General features: G+C 43.9%; 1 protein-coding gene across 1 annotated transcript in view; it reads left to right on the top strand.

Annotated features, from left to right (window-relative positions):
• The window catches only part of BRINP1 (BMP/retinoic acid inducible neural specific 1), a 128,814-nt gene that overhangs the window by 56,259 nt on the left and 47,701 nt on the right, over positions 1-24,854 (top strand). Inside the window, exons 2-4 of the mRNA XM_022578901.2 lie at positions 4,897-5,087; positions 14,982-15,151; positions 18,459-18,564. Of these exons, the coding sequence (XP_022434609.1) occupies positions 4,897-5,087; positions 14,982-15,151; positions 18,459-18,564 (467 nt within the window). The remainder of the gene's footprint in view (positions 1-4,896; positions 5,088-14,981; positions 15,152-18,458; positions 18,565-24,854) is intronic.

Raw genomic sequence — 24,854 nt, 5'->3', positions numbered from 1 at the left:
CTTCTCTCCTTCTGACATGTTACACATTTGTCCTTTTATTGTCTGTCCACTCTCACGAGAATGTAAGCTCCTTGATAGCATGACTTTTATCTAGTTTGTTTATTGCTGTATACTCAGATCTGGAAAAATAATAAGCATTCAAATTTTGAAAGCATAAATGAACTGTTTTAGTTCTAGTGTTGTTTAAATCTACTTCTGAATAGATCTAGGTACTGTGAAGACTTTTTACTGAAGTGTATTTTGGTAAAGAGAATAAAATTGTAGAATCTTGTGGCTATTACAGTATTAACTCCAACATTCTCATGATCGTCACAGAGTCACATAGACTCATTTTTAGAACATTTTTAGTCTGGACTGTTGGCCATTAAGAACAGAGTTTATAGGGCTTCTCTGGTGGCACAGTGGTTGAGAGTCTGCCTGCTAATGCAGGGGACACGGGTTCGAGCCCTGGTCTGGGGGGATCCCACGTGCCGCGGAGCAACTGGGCCCGTGAGCCACGGCTACTGAGCCTGCCCGTCTGGAGCCTGTGCTGCGCAGCGGGAGAGGCCGCGATAGCGAGGGTCCTGCGCACCGCGATGAAGAGTGGCCCCTGCTTGCCACAACTAGAGAAAGCCCTCTCACAGAAACGAAGACCCAACACAGCAAAAATAAATTAACTAATTAATAAACTCCTACCCCCAACATCTTAAAAAAAAAAAAGAACAGAGTTTAATAGATAGAAATCTAATAACACGGTTCAACACACAAGACCCTTCATCGTGTGGTCCCTGACAACCTCTCTGTCTTTACCTCTTATCATTTATATATCACATGCACTCAATACACATGAATACTGCACACACACACATCCCTCTCTCTCCAACTGTCTTATTCTCTCTTATTTTTCTCCATGTTTGCATGTGGAGCTTATTCTTCCTGAAATATCCTTCCCCTATCTTTGTCTGGCCAAATGCTATGCTCTCGTCAAGATTCAACTTATACAGAAGAATTTTTTGACATCCCCGCTCCCACCCCAGCTGCTCCTCCAGACTAGGTCAGGGATCCTCCTGTCTGATTCCTCTGTGACTAAGATGACTGTTGCAAATAGCACATCATTCAGTAAGATGGAAATTCCTTAGGATCGGGAGCTGTCTGTGGTGCTGAACAGGTAGTGCCTGGCAGAGTCAGCACTTCATAATAACACCCCTCAGTTATTGAGCTTTTCCCAAGTGCCCAGCACTGTGCTCAGTGGGTCACATGCATCCCCTTACTTAGGCCTTGAATCCATCCTGTGAGGCAGGAACCAGGAACCCAGCACTGGCTTCCTCCTTAGTTTTTTCAAGGAAGCAACACAGATGGCAGGCCCTGGGTGTATAGCTAGTGAACATCAGAAAGAATGTGGAGGCTGTTTAAAAACACACAAAAAAAAAAGAAAGAAAGAAAAAGGAATTAAGTCATAGGCTTATAATTTGATGGTGGGGGTGGCATTGTTTCTTTGTGTCAGTACTGGTTTTACTATGGTTTTTATAGTCTCCTTTTCAATATCTACATTAAAAGTGTGATTTAAGAGTCAGGATACAAGTTTTCTACCCCCAGTTCTACCACTAATGAGCTGTGTGACTTTTGACATGTTACTTAACCTCTCTGAGTGTAATGCATGTCAGTTTTGAGGACTGTAGACATATTCATATGAAAAAAATAGTAACCCAAGGTTGTAAGCTGTAAATAAATGTTATATATTTCTATATCTATATATCTATCTCTCTCTATATATATCCCTGTATATAACATAACTATAATTTATAACATAATAGTATAGAACTATATGTCTATTATACTGAAATATGTGTATGTTTCTATGCATATATTCTTTTTCATAACTACACGTACATAGCTTTATAAGTTTCAGGGATAAGCGGATGAGAAGTATCTAATGATTCTCATTGCCTTTTATTGGTCATCTAATGCTGAGTAACAAATTACCCCACAAGTTAGTAGCTTAATATAACACTATGTATTATCTCAAAGTTTCTGTGGGTAGGGAATCTGGCTGTGGCTCTGCCCTTACTCTTGCCATGCTATTGTCATTTGAAGATTCCACTGGGAAGGGTCTGCTTCCCAGCTCATGCACATAGTTACTGTTAGAACTCAGTCCCTTGTGTGGTCTCAGTTCCTCAGAAGCTATTGGCCAGAGTCTTCCCTCAGCTCCTCCCGGTATAGATCTCTCAACAGTGCATCTCACAACATGGCAGCAAGAACAAGACAAAGACAAAGAGAGACAGAGAGAGAGAGACAGAGGGGAGGGGCAAAACGGAAGTTGCCGTATTTGGGGGTTATAGGTTTTTTTGTTTTTCTTTTATTGAAGTATAGTTGATTTACAATGTTATGTTAATTTCTGCTGTACATCAAAGTGACTCTTTCTCTAGATATTCTTTTTCATATTCTTCTCCATTATGGTTTATCACAGGATATTGAATATATCAATAGTTCCCTGTGCTATACAGTAGGACCTTGTTGTTTATCGATCCCATACATACTAGTTTGCATCTGCTCATCCCAAACTCCCAGTCCATCCCTCCCCCACACCCCCTTCTTGGCAACCACAAGTCTGTTCTCTATGTCTGTGAGTCTGTTTCTGTTTCATAGACCTATTCTTTTGTGCCGTATTTTAGATTCCATATATAAGTGATATCATCTGGTATTTGCCTTTCTCTTTCTGACTTACTTTGCTTCACATGATCATCTCTAGGTCCATCCATGTTGCTGCAAATGGCATTATTTCATTCTTTTTTATGGCTGAGTGAGAAGTAAACTAATCACAAAACTATTTTGTAACCTATTCACAAAATTAACATGCTATCACCTCCAAATTCTGTCCATTAGAAGCAAATCACTGGGTCCTGTCCAGCCCATACTAAAGGGGAGGAGATTACACAGGGTGTGAACATCAGGGAGCAGTAATCTTGGGGAGTTGTGTCGCCAGCTACCTCACCTATAAGATTCCCCTCAGCTGGCTCTCACATTCCCCACTCTCTCCTCATGTCTGGTCAACCCCCTTGCTCCATTTTGTCCCCTTTCACACCCTCTTCATACACTTTCCTTCCTGTTCAGCTCTTACCATAATGTGTTATGTATCCCCCTCTCACTCACTCTGCTCCTGCCCTTTCATCCATGTGGATTGTTGGGTTTTGTTTAAATGTTAAACAACATTTTTGTTTGTTTAAATCACATGTGAACTTCAAAACTATAGTTAAGATAAGACCTCACTGAAGCTTCCCCTAGAGACCTGAGAAGCCTGTGTTCCTTCTTCTGCATCCTGTAGTCTTTGGTTTACAATAAGCTGGACATGTCTTGCCTTTCCTGCCAGACTGTGAGCTTCTGAGACTGGGATGTGTCCACTCCCCTCCTGTACACATGATATTCTGCATTTAGTAGGTGCCCTGCAAGATTCACTGAGTGCAGTTGATTGACTTAATACATATCTAAGATGTGCAGAGTACTGAGATTTTATTTAGAATTCAAACTATGTTATGAATTATGGACAGAGATTTGTTAAGCAGCCACAGACTATAAGCTCTGAGGCTTGGAAATGCATTCCAATTGGAAAGCTTTTTCCTCAGACACAGTTTTCTGTGCATCAGGGGTCAGACTCCACCACTGAATTACTGAGACATATTCCAGCCCGATTCCCACCCTGTTCTGCTTCTTCTTGCTCTGTGCCCCTTCCTTTATTCATCTCTCTCATCTGTGGCAGGAGTGAGAGACCTTTTCATTAAACTCTCATTCCCATCATTTATCTGGGCTGACCTTACAGTCCTCTTGGCTAGTCCGTTTTTCTCAAGGGACCTGGAGCTTGTAACTCAGGTTGGAGAACTGGTTGTTTCAGGGGGAGCTCCATTTTTGGTAGGAGCAGAGGTCATTATTAAAGCAAAAACAACCTGAACCAAGGCCCTTTAGATGTCTACTTGTATTTGGTTTGCATTCTCCTCATTCATTACACGTGAACCTTTAATGATTTATGTATCTGTGAATGTGTGAGGAAATAAAAGTTATAAAACTCTCACATTGGATTAGTGCCTGGCATTTCCAGTGGTGTTTTCACACCCTATGTTTCATGTAATCCGGGCACCAGCAATAGGAAATAGATAATATTAATTGGATTTTATAAATAAGGAAATGTAGATCCAGAGAAGTGACATCCTCTGCCCAAGATCACACCACATAGTTTACAAGAGGCAGAGCGAGACCCTGAGCTTAGACTCCCAAGTTCAATGTTCTTCTGTCTTGATTTTCTCTGTCATTAGTGAAGGGAAGAGTGGAAATTCCCTTACATGGTCAGAACAAAGCTTAATTTCTTCCAAACAGTATTTGCTCAGTGAATGCATGTGAAAATTTCGAATGAAACTGAGCTCTGGACTAATTATTGGGTTGTGGAATTGTCTTAGAACAGGTTTCAAGTTGCATTGTGCCTTAACGTCTTGTCCATTGGTACACAGCCTTCCTTCCTTTTATTCTTTTGCTTATTTATTTATCCAGCTAGCATACTTGTGACTCGCACCATGTAACATGTACCATGTACCTAAGAAGATCCCATCTCTCTGGTTTCATTCACAGTCTAGTGAGGGAGATGAATAAGCAACTAGATGACAATGATTTTTGTACCTCTGATGATCTGTAAGCATCGTGAGAACATGACTGCATCTGTCTGGTTCACTGCAGTATCCCAGTGATGAGAATAGTACCCAATACTTAGATCTAGACTGAGGGCTCCAGATCTAAGTATCAGTTCACAAATATTAAAAATAGTTGTGGGCACTCTCTCACCTAAGGATAGACGCCTGGATGGGATGGTTGGGTGGGCTTTGGCTTGGGGGTAGAGGTGGTAAGTGGAAAGTCTCACTCATGTCTCCTGCCCAGGGAGTTTGCCCGTTGGAAGGTGAGGAACACAGCCATTGAGAGGAGAGACCTGGTCCGTCATCCAGTGCCCCTCATGCCGGAGTTTCAAAGGAGCATCCGCCTGCTTGGCAGGAGACCCACCACTCAGCAGTTCATCGATACCATCATCAAAAAGTACGGCACCCACCTCCTCATCTCCGCTACCTTGGGAGGTAGGTCAGCAGCCACTGGGCCATAGCCTTGTCATGACTTTGAGTCTGAGATGGAGAGGACGGTGGGATGGCCTAGGATCAAAGCCATCTTGACATCTCTGCCATCGTATGTCACTCAGAAGTATATGTTGCCAGATAAGCCACATTGTCTTGGTTGATTCCGTTCTCTGGGACAGTCTAACTTGAGAGTTTACTAACTTTTGTGGAAATATGGCTTCACCTTGGAATTCGCTCAATTCATTGGGAATGTTTAATCGTATTATTAGTTCCTTTGGAATGCAGTGTAATCTGGGGAAGTAACTTCAGATGATGTTTAGAGAAGTGCCTTTGTTTGCTGAAGTCTGCTTTAGTTAGGGGTTGATAACTTGAGGTTATCTTTTTACAAATGGGGTATCGTTTGTATCTTATATGGGTTTGGAGTAGAGTAGTAGGAAAGCAGCTTAATTGCTCCACCCTGCTCAGCTTTACCCATCCCTCCCCATCATGTCCAGTTCATCTTCAAGGGAGTGAAGATAAGAGGGGAGGATAAAAGGAAGGAAAGAAATGCAAAGAAAATGGGAAATGGTAGAGGCTAGTGCACTTAGATGCTATGGGTCTTGCCTGCGTGCATCATTTTATATAATGAGCTACAATCCTTTGGCCGTCAGTTTTCTGCCACAGTGACTAAGTCCACTGAATTTTGAGAAAGCCCGTTCGGCAGTGGAGCACCATGCCACCTGCTCAGAGAGCTGCAAAGTTATGCATTTAGATAAGGCCCCTGTCAGCTGAACAAGATTGGTGTACTGACAAAGGCAGGTGGGTAGACTGAGGCATGCTTATAACAAGTGATCTTTTTTAGAGGAGGGTGAGTGCTACAAGCTGGAGCAGTCAGTATAAAGTTCCTGGAGGAAGTGGCAGTTCAGCTCAGTAGGCGTTGCCTGGGTAGAGGAGGGTGGGGAAGCTTTCTAGGTATGCATTTCAAGGAAGACCAATGATGTGGAGAATTTGGGTGGAGAAATTGGTTGGGCAAATTCATTCATTCATTCGTATCCACTACTTAGCTACTCCTATTACACTTCCTTGAGTATTTGCTCACAGCAGGTATTGTACATAGTCTTTAGTCCTCAAAAATGGCAAGTTAAGTTATATTATCTCCATTTTATAGATAAGGAAGCTGAGACTTACAAGAGGTATAGCTAAGAAGGGACAAAAATAAGTGTTGAACTTAGGGTTTATTGTCCACAAAGCCTGTGTTATTTTTTTGACCCAACATCTGTCATCTCTTTAACCAAGTCACTCACCTGCCAACCCACCCAATCTAACAACCAACCAGCCAGCATGTATTCTTTAACATTTGAGTGTTAAATCATGTAGTATAAATTCTACTCTATTGTAAAGTGAAAATGAAATCACTTCTACACTGAGTGTGGCATTAACCTGTACCCTTTTCTTTAAATTTCCCCCATCTCCCATTTCACTTGAAAAAAACAATTATTGAGATCAGTGCAGTGCTTCCATTAGGAACTGTGTTCTGTCCAAGTCCCCGGAAGTCCCAAATAACAGACTTTTCTTTTGCAGTGAAATATATTTTTAATTTCTCTGAGGCGAGGTGTTGAATTATTCACAGAGCCTTGGTCCTCTCCTGTTTTCACAGCACAATATTTTAAAATATGCAAAGCTTTGGATTGAGTTCCGGTATTGGACAGCAAGCCCTAAATGTTCCCTGAATCCTCAGCATGGGTGACGGTGGGGGATCTACTGTTGATGGACACAGTGTGGCAGCAGCCCAGCAACTGTGTGAGGTCCTTCTTACATCATCACTTCATTCACTCATCTGTGGAAAAGTATTTCTTAAGAGCCTTCCCATGCAATGGGAGAGAATGGAGGCGGTAGGTTGTAGGGCATGCAAGGGCAGGCTCTGGAGTTTGATCGCCTGTTTCTCACCAGTTTTGGGTCACCTTGGCAGGTTACTCAATACTTTCAGCCTTGGTTTCCTCTTTTATGAATAGAAATCATACTAGTACTTCACGCGTATTGTGAAGATTAAATAAAATGATGCATTGAAAGTGCTTAGTGCAGTGTTTGGCACCTAACAAGTCATTGCTGTTGTTCTAGCTATTATTATTATTACTGTTTTTATTATAACTATTGTTATCATTTAGCGAGACTAAAAAATTGGGGGACTTGGGATTAAAACCCGTTCCTACCACTCACTAGATGAATGGAAGACATTGAGAAATTCACTTTCCTGTCTGGCCATCAGTTTTTCCATCTGAATATAAGGAGGTGCAGAGAATTGTATTCACTGTCATTTTCCCTAAGGAGAACACCTGTTCACTCAGAGGAAATGCTTTGATAAGCTGTTTGAGGTGTCAGGTGAGTTCCTGAGGGCACGCTCGAACAACAAAAGATGATTCTTAAACTGTCACATAGAGGACAAGTAAATGCGTTTGGGGAAGAGGAAGGAAGCAGAGTGAGAAGGAGGAAGTGGAGCTGGCAGGAGGGCTGACATCTAAGGCATTTCCATGGGATCCTCACTCTTGGGGTGAAATCCGTTAAACTCAAAATAGTTGGTATGAGTGATTTTTTTATGGATGGTGGTAAAGGGAAAAAATTGGGGTCTGGAATGACCCACATAAATACAGGGATAGCAAGTTCCCTTAGTCCCTCTGAAGATCATATTTTGGATTAAAGGAAACACCTTGGAGGTGGGTGTCTGTGTGATATATACAGCTAAGCTTGCACACGTGCATGGGAGCGCATGTCTCCCTGCACAGATGGATGTGCACAGACGCCTGCCTGTGCTTGCGTGAAAGTTAATCTATATGCAGACATACATACATACATATGCAATGCACACACGCATACATCTTACACCCATGTATATGAGTACAATGTACACATATACGTGTATATGTAAGCTTGCACATGTATGTGAATGTATGTGTATTGCATGAATGTCTGTTGATGGGTGAACACTCACGTTTTTGTGCTTGTGTAAATGTATGTTTGTGTGTATACTCGTTCCCCACCCTGTATTTTGGGAGAGCTCCCCTTGGCTAAGAGGAAGGCTAAGAATAAAGTCACAGGGTCTCAGAAGGAAAGGATGAGGGATGCCCCAGAGGCCTGAAATCCAGACATCCCCTTCCTTCTTCTGGGAACAGTGCCCCCAGGTGACTCAAAGGATAAGATGATTGACTTGCCCCCACTTCCCCCATTTCCTATGTGTCCCACTTTGTTCCCCTCTGAAAGAAGTGCTACAGAGAGTGAGACAAAGCCCCCAGAGACAGAAAGATTGAGGAAAGGGGTGAAGAGGCAATTTGCAGGAATGCCCAAATGGGAAAGCGACTCTAAACAGAATGTTCTCTTAATAAACAAGAAATTAAGTCTTAATAACGCAGCAAGAAGTCCATTAACCCCTCTTGATCTAAGGTTTGCTTCTGCCAGTTCTCAGTCCGGAGGGAACTGAGCTGTTTCACCTTCTCTTTCACAGGCCCCTTGGCGAGCCTGGGCTGACACTTGTAATATTTATATCCTCTGCTTCCTGGCTCTAACTTCTAGCATATATTCACTTATTTAATCATTTACCTCTCCACCCACCTATCTATTCACCTGTTCATTTAATCATCTATCTCCCCATCCATCCATCTATCCATCAAATGATAACTGAACATTTGCTCTTTGTTTGACCTGGGAAAAGCATTGGGAACGTTATAAAGAAGAATCAGAGTCCTTCCTGCCCCAGGCCACCACTCACCACACCTAGAACTCAATGTCTAATTGTATATAAAGTCGCTTTTAAGCCAAGTCTATTCAGGTTACTGCAGAGTCCAAAGGGTGGACAATCGTGTCCTCCTGCATAACTGGCGAAGACTTCATGGGAAGGTGCAAATATGAGTTTTTTATTCTGAACTCAACTTGAGTCTAGGCATGTGGAACCCAGAGATTAATTTTGAAAATGATGAATCTTCTTACTGGAAGATTTCAGTCAATCAACAAACACCGTAGAGTTGGACCACTTCCACATTTATCCATTTACCCACACATACCCTGATCATTTGTTAAGCACATAATATATGCCCATATTGTGCTAGGCAAAGACAGTGAAATGACGAAAGACTCCTACATACTCACTGACTTCACAGTGCTTCTCCTCTAGTAAAAGAGAGAGGCTGTTAAACAAGAAATCACCAGGAAATGTGACAGGTAGCATATTGGAGAAATAAAAGAGATCGTGGGAGCCCGTGGTTAGAGTTCTTACTTTAGTTTAAGTAAACAGTGGGGGATTCAGGGAAGGCTACCTAGAGGAGGTGTCTTAAGTGACACCTGAGGGATGAGTAGAAGTTAGCCAGGAGAAAAGCAGAGTCCCAACCATAAGAGAAAGTAGGGCACATTTGTGCAGGATAGAGCACAGCTAGAGAGCAGCAGCACGGGATGCAGCTAGAGAGACCAGATCATCAGTGTCTTGGGTCCCACATTATCTACAGGGATGCAGGCACTCTGCATCATTTCAACATGTAACTAATAAACTATTAATGATATTTTCATTTCTTTTTTCCGTCACAGTTCTGTTTTTATTTTTTTAATTGAAATATAGTTGATTTACAATATTGTGTTAGCTTTAGGTGTACAGCAAAGTGATTCAGTTATATATACTTTTTTCCAGATTCTGAAAAATTCTGAAAAAACAGTAAATCCTTATTGCTTATCTATTTTATGTACAGTAATTTGTATGTGCTAATCCCATACTCCTAATTTATCCCTCCCCTGCCTTCCCTTTGGTAACCATCAGTTTGTTTTCTATCTGTGAGTCTGTTTTGTATATAGATTCATTTGTATTATTTTTTAGAATCCACATATAAGTGATATCATATACTATTTGTCTTTCTCTGTCTGACTTACTTCACTTAGTATGATAATCTCTAGGTCCATCAATCTTGCTGCAAATGGCACTATTTCATTCTTTTCTATGGCTTGGTTTTATGTTTGGTTTAAGAAGATCTTATACCACATCTTCTTAAACCAAACATCTGTTGATGGGTGTTTGAGTTGTTTCCATGTCTTGGCTGTTGTGAATAATGCTGCTATGAATATTGGGGTGTATGGATCTTTTCAAATTAGAGATTTCTCTGGATATATGCCCAGGTGTGGGATTGCTGGATCATATGGCAACTCTATTTTTAGTTTTTTAAGGACCCTCCATTCTGTTTTCCATAGTGGCTACATCAGTTTACATTCCCAGCAACAATGTAGGAGGGTTCCATTTTCTCCAAACCCTCTCCAGCATTTATTAATTAATTAGATATTTTACTTTGTTTTTTTACATTTTCCAGATCTTGGAACTCTGCTGTGTGTAATTTACAGGTACAGTGCATCTCAGTTTGGACCAGCTGCATTTCACATGCTCAGTAGCCACACTTGGCCAGTGGTTCCTGTACTGGACAGCATGCATGTAGTCACTGGGTGACTCTAAGAACGGGGACACTGTCTTATTCATTTGTCACCCAGTGCCTGCCAAAGTGCTCAGAACACACAGAATACCCAGTGCATGCACGCTGAGCTAAACGTAATGGACACACTAGAGCGTGATGGAGGGAGGTGATGACAGCTCTCTCGTGGGGGTGGGGCGGGGGGAGGGTGTGGCTGGGGAAACCTCGCCAGTAAGGTGATGGCCAGCCGAGCAGGCTCTGAAGAGTGTATAGGAGATGCCAGGTCAAGGACACAGGGCAGTAAGAGGAAGTGATGTTTGAATTGGTCCCAAAATGCTGGATAGGATTTCAGTAGTCAGCCATTTAGGGGAGGGACAGAACGGTATTCCAAACAGAATAAAAAAGAGTCTGAGGAAAGCCTGAGAGGAATTGGCAAGAATAAACCATGGAGGCAGAAGGAATGGTTTGGCTGGAACACAGGGAGGGAGACAGGGCTGAAAAGACAGGCTGGAGGCTGCCCGTGGAGAACTCTGAATGACAATGAAACCACTTTCTAGAAGCAGTCATGGAGGGGTCCGAGGCAGAAGAATTAACCTAGGGATCAGGACTGTGCCCACGTCCTAGGATAACCACTGTTCTTTCGAAAGTAAATTGTTTTTTCCATTCAACTCAGAAATCATCAGCGTTGTAAAGAAATTTCAGTTATCTTAGATATCAGGCTTTTGTCCTCAGAAGGCATCGGTAATGTTTGTTCTCTGACTATCCTGTTGTACTGGGTTGACTAGAAGTAAGGATAAGGCTCATACGATTGGTATTTTGTGGTAATTGAATAACGGTGGTTAACCCTTCCTCAGGGCTTACTATGTGCCAGGCAGGGCTCAGGTGCTTTATGTCATTAACGGATTCAATCCTATGACAACCCTAGGAGGAAAGTACAGTTAGTACTCCCAGTTTTACACATGCAGAAACTGCAGTATAGAGCAGCATTCCTCAGCCTTTCTGGCACCAGGGACTAGTTTCCTTGAAGACAATTTTTCTACGGATGGGGGTGGGGGACGGTTCAGGCGGTAATGTGAGTGATGGAGAGAGATGGGGAGCAGTGGGGAGCGACGGGAGCGACGGGAGCAGTGGGGAGCGGTGGGGAGCGATGGGAGCGGTGGGGAGTGATGGGAGAGGTGGGGAGCAGTGGGGAGTGATGGGGAGTGATGGGAGAGGTGGGGAGCAATGGGAGCAGTGGGGAGCGGTGGGGAGCGGTGGGGAGCGGCAGGGAGCGGTGGGGAGCGGTGGGGAGCGGTGGGGAGCGGCAGGGAGCAGTGGGGAGCGGTGGGGAGCGGTGGGGAGCGGCAGGGAGCAGTGGGGAGCGGTGGGGAGCGGTGGGGAGTGGCAGGGAGCAGTGGGGAGCGGCGGGGAGCGGTGGGGAGCGGCAGGGAGCGGTGGGGAGCGGCGGGGAGCAGAGGGGAGCGGCAGGGAGCAGCGGGGAGCGGCAGGGAGCAGCGGGGAGCGGTGGGGAGCGGTGGGGAGCGGTGGGGAGCAGTGGGGAGCGATGGGAGCAATGGGGAGTGATGGGAGAGGTGGGGAGCGATGGGAGCGGTGGGGAGCAGTGGGGAGCGATGGGAGCAGTGGGGAGTGATGGGGAGCGATGGGGAGCGATGGGAGCAGTGGGGAGTGATGGGAGAGGTGGGGAGCGATGGGAGCGGTGGGGAGCGGTGGGGAGCGATGGGGAGCGATGGGAGCAGTGGGGAGTGATGGGAGAGGTGGGGAGCGATGGGAGTGGTGGGGAGCGGTGGGGAGCGGTGGGGAGCGATGGGAGCAGTGGGGAGTGATGGGGAGCGATGGGAGCAATGGGGAGTGATGGGAGAGGTGGGGAGCAATGGGAGCAGTGGGGAGCGGCAGGGAGCGGCGGGGAGCGGTGGGGAGCGGCGGGGAGCGGCGGGGAGCGGCGGGGAGCGGTGGGGAGCGGCAGGGAGCGGCGGGGAGCGGTGGGGAGCGGTGGGGAGCGATGGGAGCAATGGGGAGTGATGGGAGAGGTGGGGAGCGATGGGAGCGGTGGGGAGCGGTGGGGAGCGATGGGAGCAGTGGGGAGTGATGGGGAGCGATGGGAGCAATGGGGAGTGATGGGAGAGGTGGGGAGCAATGGGAGCAGTGGGGAGCGGCAGGGAGCGGTGGGGAGCGGTGGGGAGCGATGGGGAGCGATGGGAGCAATGGGGAGTGATGGGAGAGGTGGGGAGCGATGGGAGCGGTGGGGAGCGGTGGGGAGCGATGGGAGCAGTGGGGAGTGATGGGGAGCGATGGGAGCAATGGGGAGTGATGGGAGAGGTGGGGAGCAATGGGAGCAGTGGGGAGCTGCAGGGAGCAGTGGGGAGCGGTGGGGAGCGATGGGGAGCGATGGGAGCAGTGGGGAGTGATGGGGAGCGATGGGGAGCGATGGGAGCAGTGGGGAGTGATGGGAGAGGTGGGGAGCGATGGGAGCGGTGGGGAGCGGTGGGGAGCGATGGGGAGCGATGGGAGCAGTGGGGAGTGATGGGGAGCGATGGGGAGCGATGGGAGCAGTGGGGAGTGATGGGAGAGGTGGGGAGTGATGGGAGAGGTGGGGAGCGATGGGAGCGGTGGGGAGCGGTGGGGAGCGATGGGGAGCGATGGGAGCAGTGGGGAGTGATGGGAGCGATGGGGAGCGATGGGAGCAGTGGGGAGTGATGGGAGAGGTGGGGAGCGGTGGGGAGCGATGGGGAGCGATGGGAGCAGTGGGGAGTGATGGGAGAGGTGGGGAGCGATGGGAGCGGTGGGGAGCGGTGGGGAGCGATGGGAGCAGTGGGGAGTGATGGGAGAGGTGGGGAGCGATGGGAGCGGTGGGGAGCGGTGGGGAGCGGCAGGGAGCAGTGGGGAGCGGTGGGGAGCGGCAGGGAGCAGTGGGGAGCGGTGGGGAGCGGCAGGGAGCAGTGGGGAGCGGTGGGGAGCGGTGGGGAGTGATGGGAGAGGTGGGGAGCGGTGGGGAGCAGTGGGGAGCGGTGGGGAGCGGCAGGGAGCAATGGGGAGTGATGGGAGAGGTGGGGAGCGGCAGGGAGCAGTGGGGAGCGGCGGGGAGCGGTGGGGAGTGATGGGAGCGGTGGGGAGCAGTGGGAAGCGGTGGGGAACGGTGGGGAGCGATGGAGAGCTCGTGGCCACTCACCTCCTGCTGTGTGGCCTGGTTCCTAACGGGCCGCAGACCGGGGTTGGCGACCCCTGGTATAAAGAGTGCAGGTAACTTGTTCCCATAGCTAGTTCAAGTCCAGGCAGTCTAGTTCTAGAGACTGCTTTCTACTACTACTCCAAATGATTTTTGATTGCTACAACGAACAGACAATGATATAAGGACTTTACGTGTGTTAATTAATTTATTCTTCTTGATTATTCTATGCAGTAGGTGCTGTTCTTCTCCTGATTTTGTTCATGAATCAACTGAGAATCAGAGAGGTTAAGAAATGTCCCCAAGTTCACGGTTAGTTGGGAGTGAAACCAGCGGTACAACGATCAGATCTGTTTAGGTGGCATATCTGGAGCTTCCTTTATGAAGTTCTGGTGAAACATCTTGTCCAAAATAAAATGCACCATTAGTTAGTACTGTTAGTAATCTATGCATGTATTTCTAAGGAAAACTTCATGGTAAATTATATAAGATTTTCTATTTCTCTCTCTCTCTCTCTCTGGCTGTTTCTTCCACCCTATGCCTAACTTTCATGTCATCTCCTCTCTCCCCAAGATGTAACTTAAGAAATATTTATTGAATGAATGAAAAAAATTGATGGATTAACTATTTACTATCTACTATATGCCAAGCACTGGGCTTTGTACAAGGGGTACAGCAGTGGCTAATATAGACAGTGTCTGACTTCACAGGGCTGACAGTTTAGTTTTTCCTATCTATCTGTCTGTATCTGTGCTTGAACTATGTCTTATCTCTCTATCTCTCTCCCTCTCTCTCTGTCTATATCTCTATTTATCCATCCATCCATACATCCATCTGTCTGGGAAGGGGTAGCAGAAGGAGAAAGAGAGAAAGGAAAGGAGGAAAGAACAAGGGAAGAAGAGAGGGGAGAAATGAGAGGAGGAATAGGTGGAATTGGATGATGAGGAGGAAACAGAGGAGAAGAAAGGAATGGGAAGGGACCATCTATGGCGAATCCATCATTTTACAGAAAAGCCTGAGCCTTGAAGAGAGGAAGTGAGTTGTGTTAGGAGATGATGCTGGTGAGAACTATGAAGTGGATTAGTAAGAGCTGGACTTGATGACTAAGAGGCTTTTCATGATCTTCGTCCTGATGGAGCTTGGTGCTTACAGACACCGCTGGACTGTCTTGCTTTCATTGTGCTCTTGATTTTCAGAGGCAGAAGGAAATTTGGGCAAAATTAATGAGAGGTCTGAAGCTATTTTCGGCATCCAAGCCATGAAGGCTTTCTACGCATCCCAAAGCTCAATGGGCTGCCTGAGCTTCTTTCCTTTTCTGTGCAGGGGAGGAGGCCTTGACCATGTACATGGACAAAAGTCACCTGGACAGGAAGTCAGGGAATGCCACTCAAAGTGTTGAAGCTCTGCACCAGCTGGCATCGTCCTACTTTGTCGACCGTGATGGCACCATGAGGAGGCTCCATGAGATCCAGATATCAACTGGAGCAATCAAGGTACGGCTTGAGGGTGGCTTCGGGTGGCAGGCTCTTAAGACAACGGCACTGCACAAAGGTAGTCTGAGAGTCAATGGGCAGATGAAATCCCTGGCTTCTTACCCAGGGAGCTAACAGTGCCCCCCTGCCAACCACTCTGCCTGAGATTGTCAAGTGCCCCATAATATCCCGAGCATTGTCATTAAGGTGACCACATGTACTGATTTCCTGGGGCAACCCTGGCTGTAATCATGGCAGAATTAAACATAGTACTTTCTTTCACTCTTTTTTTTTTTTTAACATCTTTATTGGAGTATAATTGCTTTACAATGGTGTGTTTGTTTCTGCTGTATAACAAAGTGAATCAGCTATACATATACATATCCCCATATCCCCTCCCTCTTGCATCTCCCTCCCACCCTCCCTATCCCACTCCTCTAAGTGGTCACAAAGCACCAAGCTGATCTCCCTGTGTGATGTGGCTGCTTCCCACTAGCTATCTATTTTACATTTGGTAGTGTATATATGCCCATGCCACTCTCTCCCTTTGTCCCAGCTTACTCTCCTTCACTCTTAAAGCTCTGTGTGGATGATTTCCAGACTCCCTTTCTAGGTGAAGGAACAGGCTACAGTGGGTAAATCATTTTCGAAAGGTCACAGAGCTCTCGAGAGTCAGATTATGCCTAGGTCAGTAATTGGTTAACACCTGTGTTTTTCATCCTCCCTCCCCATTTTACAGATGGGAACACTCAGGTCCAAGGGTTAAAGACTTCTGCTCAGGGTTACACACCTAGCCAGTACATTAACAGGGACTAGAACTCTACTCTCTAGACCAGGGATCCACGAGGACTTTTTGTAAAGGGTCAATAATAAATATTTTAAGATTTGCAGGTCATATGATCGGTTATTACTACAACTCAGCTGTGCTGCTATAGCACAAAATTAGCCATACAATCAGTGTGTAAAAAATGGGCATGGCTGTGTTCCAATAAAACTTTATAAATCAGGCAGTCTGTCATGTGCCGACCCATGCTCATCTACCCCAGCGCTGTCCAATAGACCCTTCCAAGATAATGGAGAGACTGTATCTGTGCTGGCCAAGACAGGAGCCACTAGTCATATGGGGTTATGGAGCATGTGACATGTGGCTACTTAGACGCTAAATTTGTAAGGTGTTTTTTTTTTTTTAATTTATTTAAGTTTAAATAGCCACATTGGTAAGAACAGCTGTGGAGACTTTCAGCTCAATGCCTTAGAGCATAGGTACTTAAAAAAATTCCACTTTAAATGCAGTAAATTCAAGGATTACCTTTATAAAGAGAATAAAGGAGGACATTTTTGATAAAAAAGGATTAGTTCTTTGGAGGGTTTCAATGAAGATTTTTTTGCATCTCAAAGTTTCTTAAACCAGATTATACCTGCATTTTACCTCATTATTCAGTCTATTTTCTCTTCCTGAGCATCTTCCTTCTGAATAAAATGCAGACCTAGTCTTATATCAAGACTTTAAAAGGTATCTCTAGGGAAAAAGTGTGTGTGTGTGAAGGGATGAGGGGTTGCCGGGGAGTGTTGGTGGAAGTCAGGCAGATGAGTCAGAAACTGACCAAGGGAAGAGAAAAAATGTGGGAGGGGAGAGACTTGCTGAAGAGGGAGGGAGGAAGGGGAGAAATAAATCAGATCAACAAAAAGCCAGTTTATCCGAGAAGAATCGCCTATACTGGGGGGATTATGGTGTTAGGGAACTCAGCACAGAGAGATGGAGCTTGATGAAGCCATCGGAGTCTGAGTGAAGCAAAGGCCTGGTTTTCATTATCACCAAATGGTTCCCTCCCTGCGGGATGGGATGTGGAATTGAGATATTGAACCTCTGTCAGAAGGTAATCCTCTTTTGTGCATCCCGGAAGTGCAGTGTGCCTCCTTACGAGGAATTTCTTAGAGAAATTGCACACAGGCCACTCAAGAAGCCATTCTTGCAATAGCACCATCCTCGACACTCAATCTGGCACTTGGATTTTTCTAGCCATTTCTTGACATTACCTCAAGACCCAGCTGGCTAGAATTGGTCTCCCTGCCAGCTTTGTCTAAGATGAGCAGCTGACCCAGGTGGGGAAGTTTTGCCCATGGTTTCTCTTCCTGAGCATCTTTAGCAAGGTGGATTGGTAGTTTTGAATCTCATTTAACAGCAACGAGGTCATTATTCTGTACACAAAAAAGAATAAATTATTTTTTAAAAGCAAAGCCTAATAACCTTCCATTTTTGTACTGTTTCCTAAGTGCTAGATACTTCAAAAATACGGTCCCTTTACCGTTAGGGTGGGTAACAGTATTACTGACATTGTGTAGATGCAGAAATTGAGGCTTAGAAAGAGGAGTTATTGATCCAAGGCTCTGCTGCTGGACAGGGGCAGAGCTGGCATTGGGAGATCTGTGTGACTATTTCCCAAGTCATCATTCCTGACAACAGTCAGTGCTGTGTCCTTATAGCTGGATGCAAACCTCAAAACAAGCCTACAAGCGATTGTGTTATATAATGGAAAGTAAAGGCTAAAGACATGAAGAAACCACTTTACATACTAAACCATTCATATTTCAAGGTTATCCTTTAGAATAGCTGTTTCCCTCTTGTCCACCACCTCAATTATTGTAAGACAGTGTTTGAGAAGCACACCACCAGAGGATTGGGGTGATCATTCTGCAGTGGAGCTGACTGTGCTGTTTGCTAATTTTTTTTTTTGAAAATGGGAATAATTTTATTGTTCTTGCCTAATGATAACGCATATGTACTCATCGATAATGCACGTTACAATTTATAGAGACTCTTGGTAATAAGATGTCAATTACTGAACATATGCCATGTGTCAGGCACTTACACCCATCAGGTTTAGTCTCACCACCTTCCTGGAAGGATTTACTAGCTTCAGATTGCAGGAGCTTACAGAAGTGTCTGCCTGAGGGCACACAGCAAATAAAGGGTGCAGCCAGGATCTAACACTGACTCTCCTAACTCCAAAGCCCATGCTTTTGAAATGCACTATAGTGTTTCCACTTATTTTTAGTTCATATAATACTTGAAATGGCTTTGTGCAGTGAGAACCAAGGTTAGAACGTGGGCGTCCTGGCTCCAGTCTGCTAGATTGCCCTGCTATCCCGTTGTCTGCTTGGCAACAGTCAGGCATGGTCCTTGACCCAGGCAAGGGGCTCAAGAAGTGGCCGCTGGCTCAGGTCAGGCTTTCTCTGCTGCCTGAGCTCTGCTGGGGGCTGACTCTGCAGGATCTGTCCCAGACAAGGGCATCTGTCTCACATCTGTCGCCCTTGATGTCCACTCCAGGTCACAGAGACACGCACTGGGCCTCTGGGCTGTAACAGCTATGACAATCTGGACTCTGTGAGTTCCGTCCTTCTGCAAAGCACGGAGAGCAAACTGCACCTTCAAGGTAGGATGTCAGTGGAAATGATGGGAACAGAGAGGGGGAGGGGAGAGCAGCCTGGGGGAGGAGGGATGAGGGGGTATCAGGAGGCATGATGTGGAGGGAGAATGAAAACTAAGATGAAAGGCAGAGAAACCAACAAAAAATAAAAATATGCAAATTAAGACAGTTGTGATATGTCTTTTTAAAAATTTTAACATATATGGGACATTAAATTCATGGTTATTAATTAGTTTTCAGATATAAAGTATGGAAATGTGAGCTTTATCTGATTATTTTGATGAAAACGTCTAAACAGTGTTATTTATAGATGTTCCAGATCTAATATATATTAAAGTTTCATATCATAGCCTCTGAATTTCCTACATTATTGTGTTTGATTCTCAATATATTTTGGCAGATATTATTTGAATTCCAAGAACTATAGGGCATTTTATAGAATTTTTGGTTCTATGTCAACTTCTTTCTCCTTATTTGTTAATCATTAGTGGTCTTCAGTATATTCATACACCCATACGTATTTGTGTATGTGTGTGTGTGCTTTTAGCAGAGTTTACAAGTGAGAACATTCAGTGCTGGCTGGAATACAGAAAGACGGATCCTCTTAGGCATGGCTAGTGAAATTGCAACAATTCTAAGGATTAATTTGTTGAAATACATACATATTTGTATTTGTTTATTATCTATTATATGTCAGGTACATGTTATGTGCTCCATATATACTCAAGACCTTGAAGAAAATACACTCTTTAAAATAGTCATTTTATCCTGATGAATTCATCATAAAGAGGAGGGGAGATTGTAGGGGGAAAAATGATAAAACTTTAAGTATAGATAGTGCTGTTTTAAAAAGCATAATTTATAATAGCAAAGAAAAAGACAATGTAAAGATTTCAATTTTCCACATGAGGAGACTAAATGAATTGTGTAGCATACAACATAATATTAGGCAGGTGCTGAAATGTTGTTTATAAAGAATTTTCAGGATACGTGAAAATGATTTACTATAATGTTAATTAAAAAGTGGATGGTTTCTGACTGAATGTATGGCATGATCTTAATGTAAAAGGATAAGGAAAAATAACATTGCAAGGAATTATGCGAGATGTTAAAAGAGGTTACTTCTGGATGATTAGGTTAGAGATGATTTATTTTAGTCTTCCAATTCCTTTTCTAACTTTTCTACAATGATCGTGTATTAACTTTATAGTCATAAAAACTGTCATATGCTTTAACTTTGAGCGAACTAAGAATGTGACCTTTTAGAAAGGTATCTGATAAAGGTGATTCTGAATGTCAGTGGGAGGAAATTTGGGTTGAGATTGGCAGGTCGAGCTAAACAGAGCCTAATATGACTTTTATATTCTGGTTCCTTGGCAACTCTTTGATTCATGCTCCTGTTATAGAAGATGGTTGGAAGGTGGTACAGGGCAAGCTTGGTAGTGTCACTTGGGAGCAATGAATGAAAATCCATCAGGAAAATTCAGGCCAAGAGAGTGGTTTAGCATTAAAACAAAAGCCAACAAAACAAAACCTCAAGTACATGAAGAATAATCCTACACCCCTTTAGTAGACAAAAGAGTAGACAGATGAGTTTGGTAATGCCTGATAAGAAATGAATAAGGAAGACAGACCTACCTTGGGTGCACCAGGATTTTCAATATTAGCTCCTGTGATGCCTACAGTGAGCTTGTGGGATGAGAGCAGGGTTTGAATCCAGAAAGTACGGCTCCGGTCTGTGTCTGGTCACCCTGCTGTGCACGTAGGAGGTGAGTTATAATCAGAGTAAATTAGTTGGGATTAACAGGATCTCACTAGGAATTTATTAAGATCTTAGGGCCATTTAGAAGCTGATTTACAGTGAAGCTAAGGAAGCTTAAGATCCAGGGCTCCCTCACCTTCTAAGTCCCTAAATTTTCTCATTCTACATATTCATGTTCACATGTAATTTTGAATTCCGTTTCTCAATAAGCACCTGTAGCCTAAACCTCAGTCCTAAAACCCAGATCTGCCATTGGTTACATTATTAGCAGTATGTTATTCACACAAAAGGAGGAGATGACAGCTTTGTTCTGTTCTAGATTGGTCAGAGCACACCTGGCGGATTGGGTCCAAGTGTGGGCAGCACATTTCAAGAGGGACATCAAGAAACTGAAGGAGAGTGTCTTATAATACATAACTGATGAAGGTGGACTTAGAGCAGAAGGATGTGTCTGTGGACACCTAAAGGGCTGTCTTGCAGAAAAGTTAGTCAAATTCGATAATATGGATAAAATGGGGCAAACCTGATCTACATGTGGGAAACTACAAGGATCCCAGGCTTAAACTAGATCTCAGTTTAAACTCAGTATAAAATAGACCTTCTAATGCACATTCATGTCCAAACCCGGAATGTCCTGCTGAAGCATGTCGTGACTCTCTTGTTACTAGGGTTATGTGTTGGCGACGTTTGGTAGGGATGTTACAGAAGCTGTTTAATCATCGTTCCACCGTGTTGGTGATTGAGTCGATACTGATGCTTACGAAGATGCTGAATCGCCAGACCTTTATCGAGACTGACTATGTGCCACATTCAGTGCTGGATCCTGGGCCTATGAGTACACATCAGTTCAACTCGATTCAGCAAATATTTTTCAAGAACTCATGTTGTCATTGAGCTAGGCACAAAAAACAGTGGTGAACAAGACAGACATACTTTTTGCCCCAAGGAAATATACACTCTATCAAAAAACATGGGTTTAGACGAATAATAATGTGCAATGAGTTTGGATGGAAAAAAATTGTGACGGTTCTTTGATACCCAGTAGTATGGAGATTTCACCTACTAGAGAATCAGGGAAGTTTTCTTGATAAAAAGATGCACAGAATAAGACCTGAAGAGTGGAGAAGGGGGCAGGGACATAGCTATGGAGCAGAGTCCTCGTGAATGGCATTCAAGGAAATTGAAAAGATCTTAAGAGATTAAAGCAGAGATATCAATGGTGAGAAAGGCAAAAGAATATGTCATATCCTAGAAGGCCTCTGTAGCACATTAATGAGTTGAATATTAATTTGAGAGTAATGGGAACCATAAAAGGGTTTTAAAAAACAAAGTAGCAGGAAGAGATTATTAATGTTTTGGAAGATCACTCTGGCTACTGTGTGGTCAAATAATTAGAGAGGAGTAGTTTGGAGGTTGGTGACCGGTTAGTTAAGGGCTACTGCAGTATTGAAGATGAGATGTCACAGACTGAAACCATGGAAGCAACAGTTGGGATGGAGAGAAATAGACCAATTTTGGAGTTACTTAGGAGGTGTCACTACCAGGATTCAGTGAAAAGACCATGAAAGATTTAGGTATTTGAGTGAATGGAGAGTGGGAATAAGATAGAGCCGACAGACAGGAAAATACATATGATTCAAGGTAGTGTGTAATATAGTAGAGCTAGTAAAAGTAATGCGTACTATTACAGAGATGTGGAAAAGGAGGTAATCCATTCTATCTGTCTAGGTAGAGGAATCATAGAAAGGAGGAAAAAATACTCTCCTGGTGGAAGGTAAAACAAAAAAACTTCTTAAATATAAGACAGAAGAATATCTCATGACTTTTGGGTAGGCTGATACTTATTCAGTAGCATCCATAAAGCACCAAGTAAAAGAAAAAGATTGATAAATTGGACTACTTTAAAATTAAGAATTCCTGTTTATCAGAAGATGCTATTCATGGAATGAAAATGCAGGTTACAGAGTGGAAGGCAATACTGGTGATAAATGTATCTGACAAAGAACTCATGTGTAAAATATGTAAATAACCTCTAAAACCAATAAGAGAAAGGCAGGCAATCCGGAAAGACAAGAAAATGGGTAAAAGGCATGAACAGGCGCTTCGCAAACAAGAATATCAAAATGGCTAATAAATATTTGCAACGGTGATTAACTTTACTAGTCCTCAGAAAATGTAAATTAAAAGTGTCATAACACACCGATCAGTCTGGCTCAACTGAAAAATCTGACAGTATCAAGGAGTGACAATGTTGAACACTGGGAACTTACATGCATTGCTCCTGGGAGAATAAACTAGTACAATCACTTTGGAAAACTCTTTTTGGCAGCTTCTACTGAAAACTCAATATGTCCTCACCCTATGACCTAACAATTACAACTCCTAGGAATATGCCCAACAGAAATGTGACCTTTGTTCACCAAAAACCATGAATGTTCATAGGAGTTTTGTTCAAAATAGTCCCCCAAAGGGAAATAGCCCCAAATGCCCATCAACAAAAAAATGGGTAAATAACTTGTCATACATTCACATGATGGGCTACAATACAGAAATGAGAAAGAATCAACTACCCTTTCATGCAAAAATATAGAAGAATCTCTTGAACGCAACATTAAGTTACAGAAGCCAGACACGAAAGAGGGAATGCTGTATGATTCCATTCTTACACAGCTCAGAAACAGTAAAACAAATACATTGCTTTAGAATTCCAAAGAGCATTAACCTTTGTGGAGGAGGAATGGGGAAGTGACTGAAGAGAGATGAGAGAGGTTTCTGGAAGTCTTAGTAATGTTCTTTTTTTGTGTGTGTGGTACGTGGGCCTCTCACTGTCGTGGCCTCTCCCGTTGCGGAGCACAGGCTCCGGACGCGCAGGCCCAGTGGCCATGGCTCACGGGCCCAGCCGCTCCGCGGCATGTGGGATCTTCCCGGACCGGGGCACGAATCCGTGTCCCCTGCATCGGCAGGCGGACTCTCAACCACTGCACCACCAGGGAAGCCCAATGTTCTGTTTCTTGATCACAGTAGCCACACATGGACGTGTTTACTTTGTGAAAATTCATGCAGCTGTATACACACTTTATATGTGTACATTTCTGTGTATACAGTATGCAGCTATTAAAAATTTATTTAATAATGTGCTCTATCTTGACATCCTCTGCAAAGAGAAGACATGAATAAAGCAGAGACAAATGATCAGGAGGTGATCCAGCCCAGCTAGAAGGGAAACTGCATGGACTGAGGGGTGGAGGAACCAGAAATAATAGATACTATTTATAGAACACTTCCTTGAATGCTAGAGACTGTGTTAATTTATTTTTATTATATTTACATTTATGTATTTGTTTTTATTTTAACTCTTATTTATTTGTTTTGTATAACTGGATTTATTACATTTTTAATCTTCATAACATTCCTATAAGGAAGGCATAAATAACATCCCCATTTTGTAGGTGAGAAAACTGAGGCTGAGAGAGGTTTCTTAATAAGTGATTGAGCCAGAATTTTAACCTGGCTTCAGAGTTTCTCCTTCTCAAAACGGGTTGCTCTGTATTCCTCTATTCCCCTCCTAAAGCCTCTGAATGAGGCTGGCGTGAGATTCTGCAGAGGCTGATTTGGGTAGATTGAGGATGATATGAATGACAGCCTAATGACATTCACTTTGTGGTGTTTCATAAAAGGTTCACAAAACAGGGCAAAGATGGAGGGAAATAGGAAACAGAAAGAGGAGGATTGGAGAAGGAGACTCAAAATGAGGAAGAAAGGATCATGGAAATGAGCAGAGGCTATTAGTAGTCAAAGCAGCAACCACCGAACTAAACTAGTTGTAATAATGCTAGTGGCATAATGATAACTTCTTATTTTTATCCTTCTTTCTCCAAGAAGCCCATTGAGTGTTTTACCGACATTGTCATATAATTTAATCTAGTATCCATCTGGTGAGATGGATGTACAGAGAGCAGACCTCTGCCTTTGTAGCTCACTGAAGTGGAAACAGATGCGGGGAAAATCTTTTGCTGAAATCTAGGGATAATCCAGAAATGTATTCATTCACGCATTCACTTATTCATTTAGCAATATTTATTGAACATCACCTATATGTCAGACATCGTTTTAAGAGCGGGATGTAGAGACGTGAATAAGCTAAGTCTCAATCATTTTGGAGTTTATATTTAGCGTGTGGGTGTTGGGGGAGCAGAAAGAAAGAAACAAGAAAGAAATATATTTTCTTTACAGTCAGAGAGATAGTTTGGGAATAGGTCATCTAGAAATTTGTAGACCGTGGAACAGACTTCAGATTTTACTCTGAATGAAATGAGAAGCCACTGGAAATTCAAGCAGTGGAGTAACTGGAGCTGACTTACATTTTACGTGAATTACTATGACTGTTATGTAGAAAAGAACTGTAGAGGGCAAGACCACATACACAGAAACCAGCTTGGAGGCTATAGTGTTTATCAAGGTGAGAGAAAATGGCGGCCTGGACCAAGACAGTGGCAATGAGGGTTGTAAGAAGTGATTGGATTGTGGATATATT

Source organism: Delphinapterus leucas, chromosome 6 (assembly GCF_059928025.1).
Source record: "Delphinapterus leucas isolate spDelLeu-1000000601 "Yukka" chromosome 6, BTC_Dleu_Yukka2, whole genome shotgun sequence".
Taxonomy (NCBI): Eukaryota; Metazoa; Chordata; class Mammalia; order Artiodactyla; family Monodontidae; genus Delphinapterus; species Delphinapterus leucas.
Note: the sequence above shows the minus strand (reverse complement) of the source record. Positions and strands in the feature narration are given on the sequence as shown.